Source organism: Silene latifolia, chromosome 7, assembly GCF_048544455.1.
Source record: "Silene latifolia isolate original U9 population chromosome 7, ASM4854445v1, whole genome shotgun sequence".
Lineage (NCBI taxonomy): Eukaryota > Viridiplantae > Streptophyta > Magnoliopsida > Caryophyllales > Caryophyllaceae > Silene > Silene latifolia.
The window spans coordinates 15265667-15284477 of NC_133532.1; the positions used below are offsets into that span (position 1 = coordinate 15265667).

At 42.6% G+C, this 18811-nt stretch overlaps 1 protein-coding gene across 1 annotated transcript; it reads right to left on the reverse strand.

Annotated features, from left to right (window-relative positions):
- Window positions 1-1496: 1496 nt before the first annotated feature.
- LOC141589772 (uncharacterized) lies at window positions 1497-5966 on the reverse strand. Its single transcript, XM_074410396.1, has 2 exons — window positions 4099-5966; window positions 1497-3060 (listed from the first exon to the last, which is right to left on the reverse strand). The coding sequence occupies exons 1-2, from the start codon at window positions 5964-5966 to the stop codon at window positions 1497-1499; spliced, it is 3432 nt and encodes a 1143-aa protein (XP_074266497.1).
- Between the last annotated feature and the right edge of the window lie 12845 nt (window positions 5967-18811).

Sequence of the window (18811 nt, forward strand, 5' to 3'; positions counted from 1 at the left end):
GGTCAAGGCATATCACGCCCATCCGGTTACAAATATCCATCATTCCATGGGATATCTATATTTCGTAATTTATATTAGATTAAGTTTGAGACATTATCTTATTTCGTCATCTAATACAATAATTTTCTTTCGGTTTCTTATAACAATCATGTAGCAGAAAAATATATTTACCGTGGCGCGTCTACAAATTTAAGATTATTTCAAAATAATTGAAGATAAGATCAAAAAATTTTAAGATTTTAGCCCTAGTATCGAGCCTGATACTTCGAGTTGTAAAATCGTATAGACGTACAATAGAAGATTATGAAGAACTCCGTATAATAAAAAAACGAAATTCATAATTCATAATTTACACTAGCAAAGTAGCTAGGTTTTGAGTGCTCGTTTGGTTGCCCGTTGGAATCTAACTCCATAGGAATACTAAATTCATAGGAATTAAGTTCCGCCATGAAATTGATGTGGTTTTAACAAACCCGTTTGGTTGCCTACACAGGAATTTAATTCCACAGGAATTTGCAATTACCTAGGGGGAGCTAGGTAATTGAACTCCTCCATTGTGGAGGAGTTTCCAACTCCTTGGAAAATTAAATTCCCACATTTTACCAAAAACTGGGCAACCAAACAAGTCCCTCTTTTCTTATTCATGGGATTTTTCAACTCCCATGAATTTTAAAGGGTAACCAAACAAGCACTGAGTCGTCCATTAGAGTGGGGAAAAAAGGGAAATGTTTGCCGTAGCCAAGAGTTGAACCTAGAATCTCAGATGGTTGGATTTGTGGATGTACTACTACAGCCTCATTTTTGTCATTGAAAAAAAAATACTCCGTATATATAAGAAAGAATAGAAAAGTCCCGATAAATACGTCAAGCTAGTCAAAAGGTCTCAAAACTGTTGCTAGAATATTTATTACTCCCTGTATAAAGCAAGAAGATGATTACGTGATTAGTATCCTAACTAGGTTAGAACTCGTGCCACAGTACGACATTTTACAGTGTGGTCTTATATAAATTGTATAAAAAATAACAAATTTACATAAATTATCTATGGTTTTAATTTAATGTTATAATTTACTAAATTTAATAATGTATAATAATAGTATTAAGAGGTAAAAAGGGGATGCTTACTACCATTAGTTGATACTTGAATTATCTTTGTCTTAACCTCTACTATTTTTAGTAAAATTAAATGTATAAGTTTGGCATTAATTGAGAATTACAGCAATTATTTAGCCGTGACATATATATGTAATTTTGACGATGATTTTAGAGTATATTTTTTACGTATTATAAATTGCAAGGAATAGGAAATAATAATATGTTCAAATGATCTTGTGTATTGCACTGTTGCTATTACATCTATATATACTTGGGATTACAATATCAAAGGAAATAAGTTTAACAGCTATAAAATATGCTAAGCAAGGCAAATATACAAATGTACCATATATACTAAAGTAGCCGTTGGAAGGCTTGATATGGGGATTGTATTACCCCCCTCAAGTTGGTGCGTGTAAGTTGACGACGCCCAACTTGGATAGAAGGTCTTCGAAAGCGGTGCGTCCGAGAGCCTTAGTGAAAATGTCGGCCAATTGGACTTTAGTTGGGACGTAACTGGGTTTAATAAGTCCATTCAAAATCTCGTCCCGAATAAAATGGCAATCCACCTCAATATGTTTAGTGCGTTCATGAAATACCGGATTGCGAGCAATGTGGAGGGCCGATTGATTATCGCATGAGAGAGCAATGGGCGGTTGATGTGGTATACCGAGAAAATTAATAAGGCCTTTTAGCCACTTAAGTTCACAGACGGTATGAGCCATAGCCCGATATTCGGCCTCAGCTGATGATTTAGATACGGTAGATTGTTTCTTAGTCTTCCATGAGATAGGAGCATGTCCGAGGAAGATAATGTAGGCCGAGAGGGAGCGACGACTTGATGGGCAAGCAGCGTAGTCCGAGTCGCAATAAGCATGAAGAAGAAGGTTGGCGTTGGAGTGAAGAAGTAACCCTTGGCCCGGGTTATTTTTAAGGTAACGGACAACGTGTAGGGCGGCCTGCCAGTGGGCGGTTCTTGGTTTGTTCATGAATTGAGCGAGAATGTGAACCAAGTAGGTTAATTCGGGTCGGGTAATGGTGAGATAGACAAGACGACCTACTAACCGACGATATGGTTGGGGGTCGTGAAGGATAGGTGTCTCGGAGTCTCCAAGGTTATGATTTGGTTCCATGGGGACTGAAACGGGTTTGGTCCCTAGGAGGCCGGTTTCAGTGAGGATATCCAAAGTGTATTTCCGTTGTGAGATAGATAGTCCACTCGAGTTACGAGCAATTTCTAAGCCCAGAAAATATTTTAGGGGACCTAGGTCTTTCATGTGAAAACAAGTACTTAAATAGTTTTTGAATTGTTGAATAGAAGTAAGGTTGTTCCCACATATGACTAGGTCGTCGACATAAACAAGGACATGTATCTCGGCTCCGGGTTTAAGGATGGAGAAGAGGGAGTGATCATAGGGACATTGTGTAAAACCGTATTGTTTAAGAGCGGAAGCGAGTTTTGCATACCAACATCGGGGTGCTTGTCGCAGCCCGTAAAGAGATTTACGAAGGCGGAATACTCGGCCGTCAGAGGGAGAGTGGAACCCAGGTGGCGGCTTCATGTATACTTCTTCTTGAAGATCACCATGGAGAAAGGCATTGTGGACGTCCATTTGATCAATGTGCCAGTTCTTTGCGGCGGCAATAGCAAGTAAAGTACGGACTGTAACCATTTTAATAGTAGGAGCAAAAGTCTCTTGAAAATCGACCCCTTCGATTTGGCGGTTTCCCATGATGACTAGACGGGCTTTGTATCGCTCGACTGACCCATCAGCATGGTATTTGATTTTGTATACCCATTTGGAGCCAATTGCCTTTTTGTGAGATGGAAGAGTTTCAAGAGTCCACGTGTTGTTGCGTTCGAGGGCATCAATTTCATTCTTCATTGCCTCGCGCCATTGTGGAACCTGCATAGCTTCTTTGAAGGACGTCGGCTCGTGATTGTTGGTCACGGCCGCTAAAAAACTTTTATGATTAGAAGAAAATTTATCATACGTAACGAAATGAGAAATAGGATAGCGAGTACCTGAAGATGATGATGATGCGTTGGCGAGGTGAGTCGAGGGGCTTAGAGGTGGACGAACATATCCAGTGAGACGAGTGTTGGGAATTTTGGGACGATGTCCCTTGCCCATAGCCTCATGAGTGGCGGTTTCCGTTGTGGGAGACACGGTGGCTGGGGTTTCATCCGTTGAGGGAGTGGGGTCAGAGGACACGGGGTCGGATGGAGAAGTGTTAGTGGTGGTGGGCGTGGGTGAGGTGGTGTCACCGGTTGTGGGTGAGATAGGTGTGGGGATGAGAACGGTCTCAATGGGTTGGAGGGTGTCATCAAGAAAAGACGAGGTGGTTGGATGAGTGTCGTGAATGTTGAGAGATTGATATGGGAATTCATGTTCGATAAAGACAACGTCACGGGAGGAAAAATAGGTTCCCGTATCTAAGTCATAAACGAGCCATCCCTTTTTCCCGAAAGGGTATCCTAGGAAGATGCATTTCCGACCACGGGGAGCGAATTTGTCATGGGAGCGATTTATATTTTTAGCATAGCAAAGACACCCAAAGGTACGAATGTGGTCCATAGGTGGTGGTTCATTAAATAACATCTCGTAAGGAGTCTTACCGTTGTGGATCGTTGAAGGAGTTCGGTTAAGGAGATAGACGGCCCCTAGGACACACTCTCCCCAAAAACGAATGGGTAAACTAGCTTGAAAAAGAAGGGCGCGAGCAACATTTAAAATATGACGGTGTTTTCGTTCGACTCGGCCATTTTGTTGAGGGGTGTCAACATTTGAGGTTTGGAAAAGGATGCCATTTTCACGAAAAAATTGGGCAAAACAATTGAATTCATTGCCATTATCGCTGCGAAAAATTTTGATTTTCTTTTGAAATTGACGGTCGATCATAGCGAAAAAATTTAGTAAGGTTTGTCGAGTGTCACTTTTACGTTTTAATAAATAGACCCAGGTGGAGCGAGAGAAATCGTCAACAATAGTAAGAAAATACCTTGACCCACATGACGCATTTTCCGAGTACAGGCCCCATAAATCACAATGTAAAAGATCAAAAATACCGGCAGCTTTGTTGGAGCTTAAAGGAAAAGGAGCGCGAGTTTGTTTAGCGCGAATACAAATGTCACAATGTTTACTATGAAAAGAAGAATTAGAAGAGTTTGTCTTATTAAGAAAAGGAAGAAAACGAGAAATATTGGAGGACGGATGCCCCAACCGACGATGCCATAGCTCGAGAGTGTCAAAATTCCCAATGGTATAGACATGTACCTTGTCATTTCGAACATTTTTCAAGTAATAGAGCCCCTCGTTTTGTTCACCCGCACCAATCACCATCCTCGAGGTACGGTCCTGAATTAAACAAAGTTGTTGAGAAAATTGTATAGTAAGCGATGTATCCAACAATAAACTTGAAACGGAAATTAAATTGCATTGTAAATTTTCAGCATATAAGACATTACGTAAAATAAGACGGGGAGAAAGATAAATATCACCACTCTGATTAGCGATGGCTAAATCCCCGTTAGGGAGGCCGACAGATAAAGGTTTAATAGAGTGAATATTAGTAAAGTGAGAAAGACAACCCGACATATGGTGAGAGGCACCGGTGTCGATAATCCAAGAAAGAGTAGAGAAATTACCACTGAGACGGTCACTGTTTTCAGTTTTGCGATTCTTCCACATTTGGCTTATTTCCTCGAGTTCCCGGGCATCAAGCTTATTAAAGTCTATCCTGTCAAAGTTATTAAGAGAGGAGGATGGGGTATTACCAGAGGGCACGCTTGCTGCACCTGATGCCGATGCCATGTTAGCACGCGCACCGTTACTGCCCGTGACATGAGGCTTGCTGCGGTCTGTTTTGTTGCGACGGGGATCAGGTACAAAGACGGCCTGACTGAGGTCCGTCGCATTGGGATCAATATAGACTCGGTCACGGGGTCGATCACCCCACCAATCCGGGAAATTTCCCGTCACACTATAACAAGTTCGTAAATAATGACCATGCTTTTGACAGACGATGCAATAAGGACGATTAGGATTATTAGACTGATTAGGAGCAGAATTATTGGAACGATCAGACACAAAGTCACGACTCCCCCCTTTACCAGACTTCGAGCCGTGGTGAACCTTGGCTGCAAACGCCATGGGTTCGGGGCGAGTTTCAGGAGTATGTTTAGATAAAGACCGAACCCCCTCCTCTTGAAGTAATCGATTATAAACAAGATTAAGATTGGGAAGGGGAGTTATACCAATAATCTGTGATCGGGCAGTGTCAAAACGATCGTCTAATCCCATTAAAAAATCACGGACTCGTTCTTTTTCGCGACGAGAATAAAAAATGCTTACCCAATCACAAGGACACGACTTACAAGAGCAGGACGGAAGGGCATCGTGTTCCAGCAGTTCGTCCCACAGGCTGGTGAGACGGCCATAGTACGTCATAAGAGATTCGTTTGGGGCTTGACGGCACGCAATGATTTCTGCCTTCAAGCGATAAATACGTGCTTCACTGTCTTGACTGAAGCGTTGTTTAATGGTGTCCCAAATCAGTTTGGCTTCGGGACGATAAGAGATCGATTTTGCTAACTCAGTTTCAATGGAATTGTAGATCCATGCCGTGACAAGAGCATTGGTCGAGCGCCAAGTTTTGAACTCGTCGGCAGTTTCAGCAGGTTTGGTGATGCTCCCGTCAATGTAACCCATCTTATCCTTAGCGAGAAGGGCAAGACGGAATGCACGAGACCACTCATCGTAGTTGTTACCATTGAATGCAATATGCGTGATTCTGGATCCGGGGTTCTCGAATTGAACAACCGAGACCGCCGTATGAGTTTGAGACGTGTTCTGGGAAGGATTTGTCATGATGAAGATATGAAGATTGATAGATGAATAGAGAAGAAGATTTTAGGACCTGTAAACTGATACCATATTATAAATTGCAAGGAATAGGAAATAATAATATGTTCAAATGATCTTGTGTATTGCACTGTTGCTATTACATCTATATATACTTGGGATTACAATATCAAAGGAAATAAGTTTAACAGCTATAAAATATGCTAAGCAAGGCAAATATACAAATGTGCCATATATACTAAAGTAGCCGTTGGAAGGCTTGATATGGGGATTGTATTATTACGGGTTATAATTTTAGGAGGCAAAAAACATAAAGAAGCAATATTTAACAATAGCAATTATTTAGTCCTAACAAATATATGTAATTATCACAATGATTTTAGAGTATATTTTTAAGACGTTATAATATTAGGAGGCAAAAAACGGAGAGAAGCAATATTTAATTATAGTAATTATTTAGTCCTAACATATATATGTAATTATGACAATGATTTTAAAGTTTACCGTATATATATATATATATATATGTATATATATATATATATGTATATATATATATATATGTATATATATATATATATGTATATATGTATATATATATATATATGTATATATATGTATATATATATATATGTATATATGTATATATGTATATATATATATATATGTATATATGTATATATGTATATATATATATATGTATATATGTATATATGTATATATATATATATATGTATATATGTATATATATATATATATGTATATATATATATATATATATGTATTTTTTGGTGAAACTGTGAGAATATATTAATAAACGTTCAAAAGAGCACCATTACAACAATTTTAGCAATTTCAGAGAAGACCTAACCTAGCATAACATGTTACATAAGCTAGTATAGACCCTTCTCTTTATACCATTCCAACAACCTATGTTGTATATAAACCTACAAAGTTCATACTAAGCATTTAACCTCCTCCCTAATGTACTGTATAACACGTTCAGGTTTGAGAACATACATGTCCATTCTGCAGGAATTTCGTGCCATCCAAACCTGGTATTAGAGATCCATAACTACAACGCATTTCAACATTCTTATCAATAATGGTTGACGTATATCCTTAAGAATAAGCATACCAGAGTTCAGACCTTTGTTTTCAATCCCCAACCAAATTTTGAGAAGACTAAAGCATGTATTCAAGTAAGGACAATCTTCAAAAACATGCTGGTGAGTTTCAGAATTCTGGCTACACAGGAAGCATAAACCATCTTTACAGATGCCCATTTTTGCCAGTCTATCAAAGGGTAAGAAGTCTGCCTCGTGTGGACAGCGGGCCGCCCACGGGGGCGCTTGGTGAGAAACGAAACAAGCGTTTGCATTTTGTATGGAGTCGCCACCAATTTTTATGGGAAATTGGAACCGTTCGAATACCTCATGTCATGTCAAGACATAAAGTAGTGACATGAACACTAAGCAATCGTTACCCTTAGCACTCTATGTCTAGAATGACTCTCGTGGATGCCAATGAACACGGGTGCTCACGGAGATCTGGAGTAAGGGGTGAGGGTACGTATTAGGAAGATCTTTTGATCGAACACCTAATCCCGCCCGCCTCGATAGCGGCCTCTACTAATGATTAGGGATATCATTTATACTCGATATATCGTCGGTTATATGCATGCAATGCAACATCCAAGTTTTAATCCTAGCATGTGAGAATTTAGCTAAGTCGGTTGACACGTAATTAGCATACAATTGGATCGAAGTAGGATTTAATATTGATTTACATGTGAAAACATACAAACAATAAAAGGTATACAATAACGATAAAATACAATAATGGAAATTACATTAATTACATTGGAATAGGCGATTTATGTCGAAAATACCTTTAAAACGGATAATTTGAGAAAAAGAAATAAAAGAAATAAAAGAAATAAAAGAAATAAAAGAAATAAATCAAATAAATTAACGAACAGGAATTAGCGTGATATTACGGATAATAGTCAATTAATACGTAAGCTAATTAAACTATGTCAAGGCAGAAACGGAGTTCAGAGACAGAACTCAGCCAGGAACAAGCGCAGCAGAGCTGCGTCCTTTGGAATAGGCGCAGCAGACGCTGCGTCTGTTCCTTGGCTCAGTTCTGGCTGTGAAGCCGTAATTGCAAGCCGTTAATGTCAATTGATGATTTTAATGATTGATTGATAATATTTACTCGGATGAAAGTGATTAATAGGTTATTTAACATGTGAATGGGTCACAAAAACAGTGAAAACATGGATGAGACGGATGCAAACGAATTAATTACAAGATGGAATAATGACAGAAGTGAATAATATTAACAAGCTAAACAAATTAAATCAATTAATTAGGTTAAATACGATGGATTAATGACGAATATATGATGAACATGCGAATAAACAGATGAAAGCTATATCAAAGATGAATCCCATAAACTCAATATGAACAAATTGAATCTCTACAACCCGGAATTAAATTTAATGACGAAAACCCGCAAATATGAGATTACTTGGGATTTAAGTCGGATTATGATGAATTAAACATGTTAATGAATGATGAATTATATACATGTGATTATTAAACTATTGTACCGAAGAATTAAAGAAAACAAGTGAAAACAAATAATCAAAGACGAATTACAGAGGACGAAGGAAGAAGAAAAGAAGCAGGAATCGGCGGCCTCACGAAAGAGGCGCAGCAGAACTCGCGCTCCTTTGAAGAGAGCGCAGCGATTGTCTTTGCGTCTTTTCTCGACTGTCAGTCTTCTGAAAATCCGTAAAAAAAGAGGTTTTAAAGACGGTTTTAGAAATCGGTTTTAATGAGGTATTTTCGACATAAACCTTACATGAGTGATACAATAAAATAAAATACAATAAATAAAAGAGAGATTTACACCCTCAGACTTACATGTTGACGAAACGAGAAGGACTAAGATATCGATTAGTGATGCTCGACGCGAATGCAAAGAGAGTGCCCTCGTAAGAGGAAAATGATTGAAACAAATTGATTAATTAGATTGATTATTGTGGAGTTGGTCAAATTGGTCGGTCATGCAACGGAGAGGCTGGTACCCGGAAAGATCCGAGCTTACGTGGTCGAAAGTTCAAGCACGTAGGCGCCAATAAGTAAGAACAAAGTCTAGAATGAAAAGGGAGAAGAGAAGGGCGGACACTCGCGTGAGAAATATGAGGAGCGAAGGCTCCTATTTATACTAATCACGTGAAGGAATTAGGGTTTCGGAGACTCTTTGGAAGTGAATCTCGGAAAGATATGAAAAAGATACGAGAAACATGCAGAAAAGGGCCTCGGGAAGAGCGCAGCAGCCCACTGCGTCTCTTGGAAGAGGCGCAAAGACTTTGCGTCTATTCCCAGGAGGTTTCCTCCCGTGAAGAAAGATTTCGCGTTTGAGTTATGGTAGGACGGAAATAATTCGATCTTCCTTAATATTTTATATGAATATTACGGGATATTATTTGCCAAAAGATAAAATTTGTGAAATATGGAATAGAAATATCCGGAACATTCCGAGAACATTCCACTCGGGATTTAATGATTATCGAAAATGGAGACGGTTTTAGGCCCGGACTCGAATGTACTCGAATTATCGCTAAAACGACGGTTTCGGGGACGTAGATGACAACTAAGAGGTCGACATTAATATTTGAGCAATCACTTGACGAAAATCTTATTTAATCGTCACAAATCGTTCCGCGTATCAAACATGCGGCCCAATCATCACCGGGTGGTTTGCGGGAGGTGCAGAAATGAGGTATCTACAGAGCCCCCACTTTGACTGAGGCTTGGACAAGGCGAAAGTCAAAGTATAGCCATCAGGTCAATCGAAGATTACAACCTGACGACTATGGCGACGCGAGGCGGTTCAAGGGGTCTGGACCAAGGACCTGTCGTCGGGAACATTTTAGAGTCTGTCGACTATCGGGGAGGGTCGTTTAAAGTCCATTAGATTACGTAAGGAGGCTCGCCAGCCATAAGAAGAGACCATACCTGAGACTTCTTCCTCGAGATGCTTCCGGAGGTGCATAGGAGTTAAGGTTAAGCGTGGGAGCTAAGGGTAAGACCTAGAAGATATATAAGGATTGGTGCTAGGGTGTGGGGCCCTAAAGGAAAGCATCGACGGGAGTGAGGCCAAAAGTAAGTTCAACTTAAGGGGTAACTAAGTTTGGGTACCTAAAGGTTTATGAACCTAAAAGGATTGGGATCCTATAGTTGAAAAGTCCTAATTTCGGGTTTACGAACCTAAGAAAGAAGGCTTTGGGTTTGGGAACTTCTGGAGAACGACACCTTTGCCGAACTCCGCGGGGAAACAAGAAATATTGAAAGCAGCAGGACGTCGGTAGAAACTGCTGGGGAATCTGCTTGCGTCGGTCTCAAGCGAACTTTAGCGAAACTTGAGGTTGAATCTGCTTGCGTCGGTCTCAAGCGAACTCTTGCTGGGGAATATATTGACGACTAGGAACATCTTGATCGTCATGGGAGAAATCTTGAGTGAGCAATACTGCAAAATACTACTGCGCTGGATATAAGGATTTGAGCAATCGCAAAATATCACTGCTATTTGGGAAAATGAATAATATGCAACAGTCCGCTGCTGGCTGATGAAATGCGGGCCGGAACGAAAGAAAAATCGTCGAAATGGACCAAAAGAATATAACAGCGTCGAGGAAGAGGCGCACCAAAGATGGGCCCACAAATAACGAATTCATAACGAAGTTTTGAAAATCCGTATGGAGGGAACACAAGGAAGAGGCGCAGCAAGAGCTGCGTCTCTTGGAAGAGGCGCAGCACCTGTTGCGTCTATTCCCCAAAGTGCTATTTCTGCGTAAAAACGCGAAAATCAGACGGGTTATGTTCATTATTTCGAAACACAATTCTTGCAATTTCCCTCTCAAATCTTCACCATTTCCGCCAAGGTTTGATTCAAAAGCTTGCATTAAACATGACTAATCGAGGTATGTATCCCAATCTTGTATTAATCATCTACATTTGTTGAATTTTGAGCCGCGAAATTTAGGGTTTTCGACCCTTTTGATCGAAAATTTGGGGCTTTTCCCCCAAATGGATTTGCCATGTCAAATTGATGTTAGAAACGGATAGTAGGCAATGTTAGGAACATAACCATGTATTTGTTTCGAATTTTTGTCGAGTTTTGAGCTTTGAGTGAGATTTGAGACGGTTTTACAGCTAAACCGTAAATTGCTTCGAAAACAGCCTTAGGAATGCCCATTTGCGATGAAATTTGATATTTGGGATCCTGGGATGATGGGTAAACTTTCTACCATCTCGGAATTTTGGTTTGTAACAACTTTTTTGGGACACCTTTCTAGGGCATAATCGCTGTTATAGCGAAATGCTGCCGAATTTTCGACTTGAACCCGGAACTAGGCTTCGACTTGGACTTAACTTGACCCAATTTATCACATGAGTGATTGGGTTGGTGGGAATATGGCCAAAGATGGCAAGGAAAGGGTGTTTTCAGGGCTTTGAAGGCTCGAAAACTCCTTAACCAAGGCTTGTCGTCATGTGACGCGGCCTAAATTTGCTTTAACGTTGCAGGTGATGAGGCCTCTACTTCTGGGAGGACTCCCATGGAGATAGACACCACTACTGTTGAGGAGGCTTTAGAGCAGGCCTTCACCGCTGCGGTGATGGCTGCTGAGTTTCATGAGGAGGAGGCCGTCGAGGAGGAGGAGATCCCGAGACGAGCCAACGTCGGGCGAGGAGGTCGTCGGTGAGGGGAGCTCCTGCGTGGGCCGAGACCTGGGAGAGTAGGCACCTCGTGTGGGCTGCAGAGGGTCACCTGTCCTACAGGACGGTGAAGAGCTTGGTAAATATGAATTCACTACTCACTACCTATCCTCTTTCGTTCTTTTTGTCCAAATTTCTTTCAAATTTCATTCAAAACTAAAGATAGCTTTGTTTCAAATCATAATAGGAGGCCGGGAACATCAGGTCGTTCTCGGGTTATACGACGGCGATGGAGCACTACGAGCAGCTGTCGGCGGAGGAGAGGGCCATGATCGAGCGTGGAGCGTTTGGTCCTCTGGTTCAGGTCTGGAGGGATATCGTGAAGAGGAAGTTGCGGGCTAACCTTAGCCTGGTCCGCGCTTTCTTGGACCGATTCTGGGATACGACTTCCACATTTCACCTGCCTTTCGGTGAGGTGGGAGTCACTTTGGAGGATTACGGCATGATTTCTGGTCTGCCGTGTGGGACCGAGGAGATGGTGTGGCGAGAGGCGCCATGAGGGCGGACTCGGCCGAGGCGAGGAGATTGATCGCCTGGAACTTGTCGCCGAAGGTCTGTTGCGATCTTAGGGTTTGGTACCCAAAGACTTACGTTCGAGACTACTTTGCGGAGAAGACCCCGGCGCTGGTGACGATCGATGGGAGGGAGACGGCTCCTCCTCCCTGTCTGACACCGAGCAGAGGGCTCGTCGTGGCTTTGGTGGTTTGTCTTCGATTTACCTCGGAGACAAGGGCGAGAGGTTGTCGACGAAGCTTCTTCCCTTTATTTCGACTGAGTTCCCTAGGGCGCTGGGGACCGGGTCATCTGGCTTGGTTTTGCGGTCCTCATCCGCTTTATGAGGGCCATGGTTCGTCCGGAGCTGATGGAGAAGGGGACTTCTCCAGGTGCTGTCGGACCTGGACTACTGTTGGAGGTATGAACCTTCCTTTTTTAGACTAAAGCAAATTCCTTTCTTTATTGAATCACGAAAGATTGTCATTGATTATTCTGCTTTACAGGCGTGGGTGTACTCCTATTTCCCGAGTCTCGCGCCCAAGAGGACGGAGCCACTGGAGAGGGCCTATCCTGTGGTGAGGGATTGGGTGATGTGCCGGACGAAGAGCAAGCGTTCTTCTCACAACGTCTACCGGCGGGACGTGAACGCCCTTCAGCTGAGCAGCGTGAGTATCCCATTCGTATTCATTTATACTTCTCATCCTTTGCCTTTACTTGACCATAGGAATGATCTTTGCCTTATCTTGTCGCAGTGGGTGCCCAGACCTTGGGTGGAGTACGCTGGAGCGCCTCCTTTTGTCGCTGAGGTCCTTCGACCTAGGAGCCCGAGCCTCCGCCGTTGAGGACGTCGATGGGTCCTGTGTGGTACCTGGGCGAGCGTTTGGCTCGTCAGTGCTCTCGGGATGCGTTGACGGTTCCCGTCGATCCTCCCAAGACGATGTTTAGGGAGCCTTCTGATACTGAGAGGGAGGCGGGCTTGGCTGGTGCCAGTGGCGACGACCTTCTTCTCCCTGGCGAGGATTACTCGGCGTTCCTTTATGGGAGGTTGGCGTACTGGCCGGTAGTGGTAAGTATCTTTTACTTTTCCTTGATTTGGTTTCGGGAATCACGACGAAAGATCATCGGTTAATGAGAGCTATTTGTCTTTGCAGGAGGTCGAGGCGGCGGGCATCGAGCCCCCAGTGTACCCTGAGACCCTTGAGTACACCGACGCGACCGGGAGGACGACGATCTCCGAGCTGCGTGACTATGACGTAGCTGTGACGGATGCTGGCCTAGACGACTGGCAGCATCTGATTCGGAGGGTGAGCCTCCAGCTTATATAACTTTCGCGTAAGAACACATTTGATTGAACTTGTTTAATTTGCTGAGAATTTCTTTTGAAAATGCAGGTTGCACCGTCCCGGTTCGTGGCACTATGGAGGGTGGCCAACCGGCTGCGAGCTACTGCCATCGAGGCAGTCGTCGGTGGTCGAGGTCGTCAGGTATGAACCTTATTTGATTTCTTTTGATTTTTGATTTCCAATTTTGCTTGAACTGATTGACATGAGCCAATTTATTGCTGTTTACAGGGTGACCGCGAGCTGGAGCGAGAGTTGACCCAGTCTCGGGAGGAGACAACTCGCTTGTTGAGGGAGCTCGAGGTTCGGGACGCCGAGATCGCCGTTCTGGTGGCGAGAGTTGCCGAGTTGGAGGGCGCCCAGCAGTAGTTTTGTGTAGTTTTGTAGACTTGTACATTTGGACATCTGATTTTGAACATTTTTTGGACTTTGTTTGGGGCGCAAGCCCCCAGTGTGCTCGTACATTTGCTCTGTTTGGTGTATATACGACGGCCTGAGTGCCTTTGCTGCTGGGTTGTGTTGCTTGTATCTGCAGGTTAGTTCTTGAACAGGTTTGGTAGATAACGGTTTACGCCGTCATGCTGCCGAAATTTACATGGAAACCACGCAAAACATACATTTTTATACATATGGTCTTAATTAGCGCAAAATGAGACTCAAAAGAACACAAAACATGCAAAAATGCAAAAATTTTGCCGGAAACGACCGGACGGTAGGGAGGGTTACCCCCTAAAAAAAAAGAAAAAGAGAAATCTAGAAATGAAATGTTGAAATTCGTTAAAAATGAAAACAAAAGAAAATTATTTCCCAAAAAGAACATGAAATTTATTTCCTAAAAATGAAAAATGAAATTTATTTCCTAAAAAGGAAAGGAATTAAGTGTGATGAAATGGCGAAGGTGTCGACGTCGCCTCGAAATGCGTGCCCGCGAAATTAGGAAACTTGAAACATGGTAATCTCCTCGTATTTACCAAAATAAAACCCCGCAGGAATAGGAAATCATGCGTTATAGAATTAGGAAAGATCCAACGCGGAAATCACAGAAGTGAGACTGGGGAAGAGGCGCAGCATGAGCTGCGTCCCTTGAAGAAGAGCGCGGCCAGTCCGCGCCTGTTCCAATTTGGTCCGTTCTGGCGGATTTTTGGAAACAGCAATTAGTATAAATAGAAGCGTCGACGGAGTTTTAATTCACATAAATCTTCCGTCTTTTCTTCGTCTATTCACATAAAACTCCCAAAATAAATCTTCAACAGAAAATTATCATCATGAATACTTTGGAGATCCGCTTGAAGGAATGGACCAATGAATTTTCAAATATGGAGAAGCATGACATGGGTGCTTATAACCTTGGGTCTTTATTGAGTTTGAAACTCATTTAGATTGTAAAACCATTCTTGGATGCTTGCCTTGACTATTGGGACCCGAATTATCATGTTTTCGCGTTCCCAGGAGGTGACATTTGCCCATTTCCTGAAGAAATAGCTGCTATTGGTGGGTGGGATCCCGAACATTTACCTGCCATTCCTTCCACTTCACAAGGGTATAAGAGCAAATTCAGAGACTTGCTCGGCCTGACCAGACTTGAGGTGGATCGTCTAGTTACCCCGAAAGGTGTGAGAATGTTGGATTTTATAGACCGATTCATCAACAGGGCCGACCCTACTGTCTCTCATGTTGCTAGGAGGAGGGCATTTGGCTTTTGTTTGTTGCACGTGTATGTCTTCCAAGGGCACGTTGATGAAGACTTGAGAGGTGATCCCCGTCTTTTGGGCCTTATTGAGCAAATGGAGTCGCAGAGCCCGACTTGCTTATGCTTAGGAGAGATTATTTTGGGCTTGGATAATAGGAAATCCAACCGCGATCTGCCGTTTTTGGGGAGTCCCGTCATTCTGCAGGTAAAGACACACTTTTTTTTTTCTTTTTTTTTTCGTTCGCTTTTTTTTTGTTTTTTTTTTGTTTTTGTTTTTTTGTTTTTTTGTTTTTGTTTTTTTGTTTTTTTGTTTTTTTTGTTTTTTTGTTTTTTTTGGTGTCTAATACCTGCTTTTGGTAGGTTTGGCTTATGGAACGGCTCCGATTGATCGAGCCCCCAGTTCATGCACTTTCATATCATTCCCGTTCGATTGCGATGAGGACGCGGTTGTACATGGTGGACTTCACCCGGGTCTGCGATTATTGGAAGAACAAGCTGAAAAGTGATGATGGTCCGTTGATCAGGTGGGTTGTACCGTGGTGGCACCTCAAGTCTGTCACTGGAGTGTCTTCTTTGGATCCTACTAGGTCCGTGCGCATTCCCGGATTGGAGTTTATGGTATGCATCTTTCCGGAAAGACTGATGAGGCAAGTTGGGCTGAAGCAGACGATCCTGAGGCTTGACACCGTCCCGCAGACTGCTATGGCGCTTACTACCGAGAGCCGAAGGGAGTGGGCTATTAAATGGGCCCAAAGAAACATGTGGTTCTTGAACTTCTTCGCCAATGCTTTATGGGTGTCGGATTCCTATCTGAGGTGGAGAAAGGCTACAACTCCGGAAGAGCGCGAGAAGTTGAGGAAATGCGAGCCTGTTGACTACAAGGTGCGCGAGGGAGAGAAAGAGAAGGAGAAGCATCTGACAGAGGGAGAAGAAGAAGCCGGGTTTCAAGTCATTCATCCTTCGAAGAAATCAAAGACTACTCCTGTTGCAGAAATGGTGGTTGGCAAGAATGGAAGAGTTAGGCCTCGAGAAAGACCGTAGGTGATTAGGTCTGAAGTGGTGCAAGAGCGCCCAGCTCGAGGTCGTGACAAGAAATATGACAAGAATGACAAGGGCAAAGGGAAGATGGAGGAATAGCCCGAGTCTTTATTTATTATTTGATTATTACTATTATTGTCGTTGTAATAAAAAGGAGGGATTTTTAGAATCCTAGCCTATTCTATTTTTATTATGTAACGTACTATTATTATTTTGGAAACGAATGAAATAAAAGGTTAAATGGTTATGAAACCGTTAAGATTTTCTACTTATTATTCTTTTCGAATTTCAAATGCAATGCAAATGTCCTTCTATTTACATTTTAGATATAATGGGTTGAATCCTGTGAAGGATTGCCTACGTATTCACAAAAAAAAAAGCGAAATCAAACCCTTGCGCGTAGTTCGAGTAAATGTAAAAGAATAATTGTTCGAAGCAAGAGCTTGTAATGAACATAGAAAATAAGCATGAGCTTTTGCTTGTTCTCAAGGTGCGAATTTAGTTTATTTGATGATATGAGGATGACAATCTTGTCAAAAATGCAAGAGCACAGTGACACTTAGCTTATTTCAGCTTGGCCAGGAGCCGTTTATTTAGTGCCACAAGAGTGACACATGGGTTTACGCGAGGCGCGTGTTTGGTCCTATTCTAGGCATAGTACCGTTTCAATTGGTCAAGGTTTGTGGGGTTTGAAAACTCGTTCCCATCTAGGTCTGTGATTCTAACCGCACCCCCTGGGAGTATGGATTTGACTAGAAATGGTCCGGCCCAATTAGGTTTGAATTTTCCCCTTGGGTCGACAGGTAAAAGAGCTCTAACCGATTTGAGTACTAAGTCTCCCTCTTTGATGTTTCTTGGCCTAACCCTTTTGTTGAAAGCTCGTTTGATACGTGCTTGATATGTTTGGACATTATGTAAGGCGCGCAGCCTGCGTTCATCCAGGAGGATGAGTTCTTCATATCTGTCTCTCTTCCAATCGGCCTCCGGGATTTGACTTTCTAGTAGGATACGCAGGGATGGTATTTCTAGCTCGACTGGTTGTACGGCCTCCATGCCGTAGGTCAAATAGAAAGGAGTAGCCCCAGTGGGCGTCCTGACAGATGTACGATACCCCCATAAAGCAAAGGGTATTTTGCTTGGCCAATCTCTGTAGTTGTCAATCATTTTCTTGAGAATTGTGACAACATTCTTGTTCGCCGCCTCTACCGCACCGTTAGTCTGTGGTCTATAGGGCGAAGAGTGGTGATGCTTAATCTTGTATTTGGCTAGCAATTGCTCGGTTTCAGCTTGGAAGTGTGACCCATTATCGCTAATGATCTCATGTGGGCAACCATATCGACAGATGATGTTGTTTTGTATGAATTTTGCCATATTTTTAGCCGTAAGACCAGTGTAGGAAGCCGCTTCTACCCATTTGGTGAAGTAGTCAATTGCCACTAGGATGAAACAGTGACCTCCTGTTCCGGCTGGGGTTATCTTTCCGATTATGTCAATTCCCCACGCAGAAAATGGCCAAGGAGATGTCATCGTGTAGAGCAACGAAGGAGGGACATGTTGTACATTCCCGAAGATTTGACAATTGTGGCAATGTCTCACGTATTTGATGCAATCAGATTCCATTGTGGTCCAATAATATCCCAAACGCGTGATTTTATTTGCCATCATAGGCCCACTCATGTGAGGACCGCATTCTCCGTCGTGGACTTCTTCCATCACCTTTCGGGCCTGTGAATGATCAAGGCAACGTAGGACTACACCAAGAGGTGTTCTTTTGTATAATTCTCCTTGCATCAGAATGTATTGGGAGGCTAATAGGCGTATAGCACGTTGTCCCCTCTTGTCCATATCCGGTGGATAGGTACCATTAAGCTTAAAATTCAGGATCGCTTGGAACCAGGGTTCCTGCGTGATTTCTTCTTCATCGGTGATTTGGTGGACATAAGCCGGCTCTGACCGTCGTTCGATGCACAAAGGCATGTCCATCATGTGATCTGGCATATTTATCAAAGATGCAAGTTTCGCAAGAGCGTCTGCAAATTGATTTTCCTCCCGAGGTAGGTGTAGGTATGTTACGTGATCAAAGAATTGGGCGACTTGGTCTATCCTAGCCTGATAGGGTGCGAGGCTTTCACTTCGGATTTTCCAAGATCCTGTAACTTGGTTGATGATCAGTGACGAATCCCCATGTACTCGGAGGTTTTTGATGCCTAAGCTTACTGCCGCTTGTAGTCCAATGAGACAAGCTTCATACTCTGCAGCGTTGTTTGTCACCTCGAAGTCGAGTTTGACAACAATCGGTGTATGCTCACCTTCAGGAGAAATGAGCAACACTCCTATTCCGAATCCTCTTAAGTTGGATGCTCCATCAAAGTATAGATCCCAGGAGTCTACATCCGTTTGAAGTATATCCTCGTCGGGAAATGACCAAGTATCTATGGTTTGTGCGTCGTTGATAGGATTTTCTGCGAAGAATTCGGCGACAGCGCGACCTTTTAT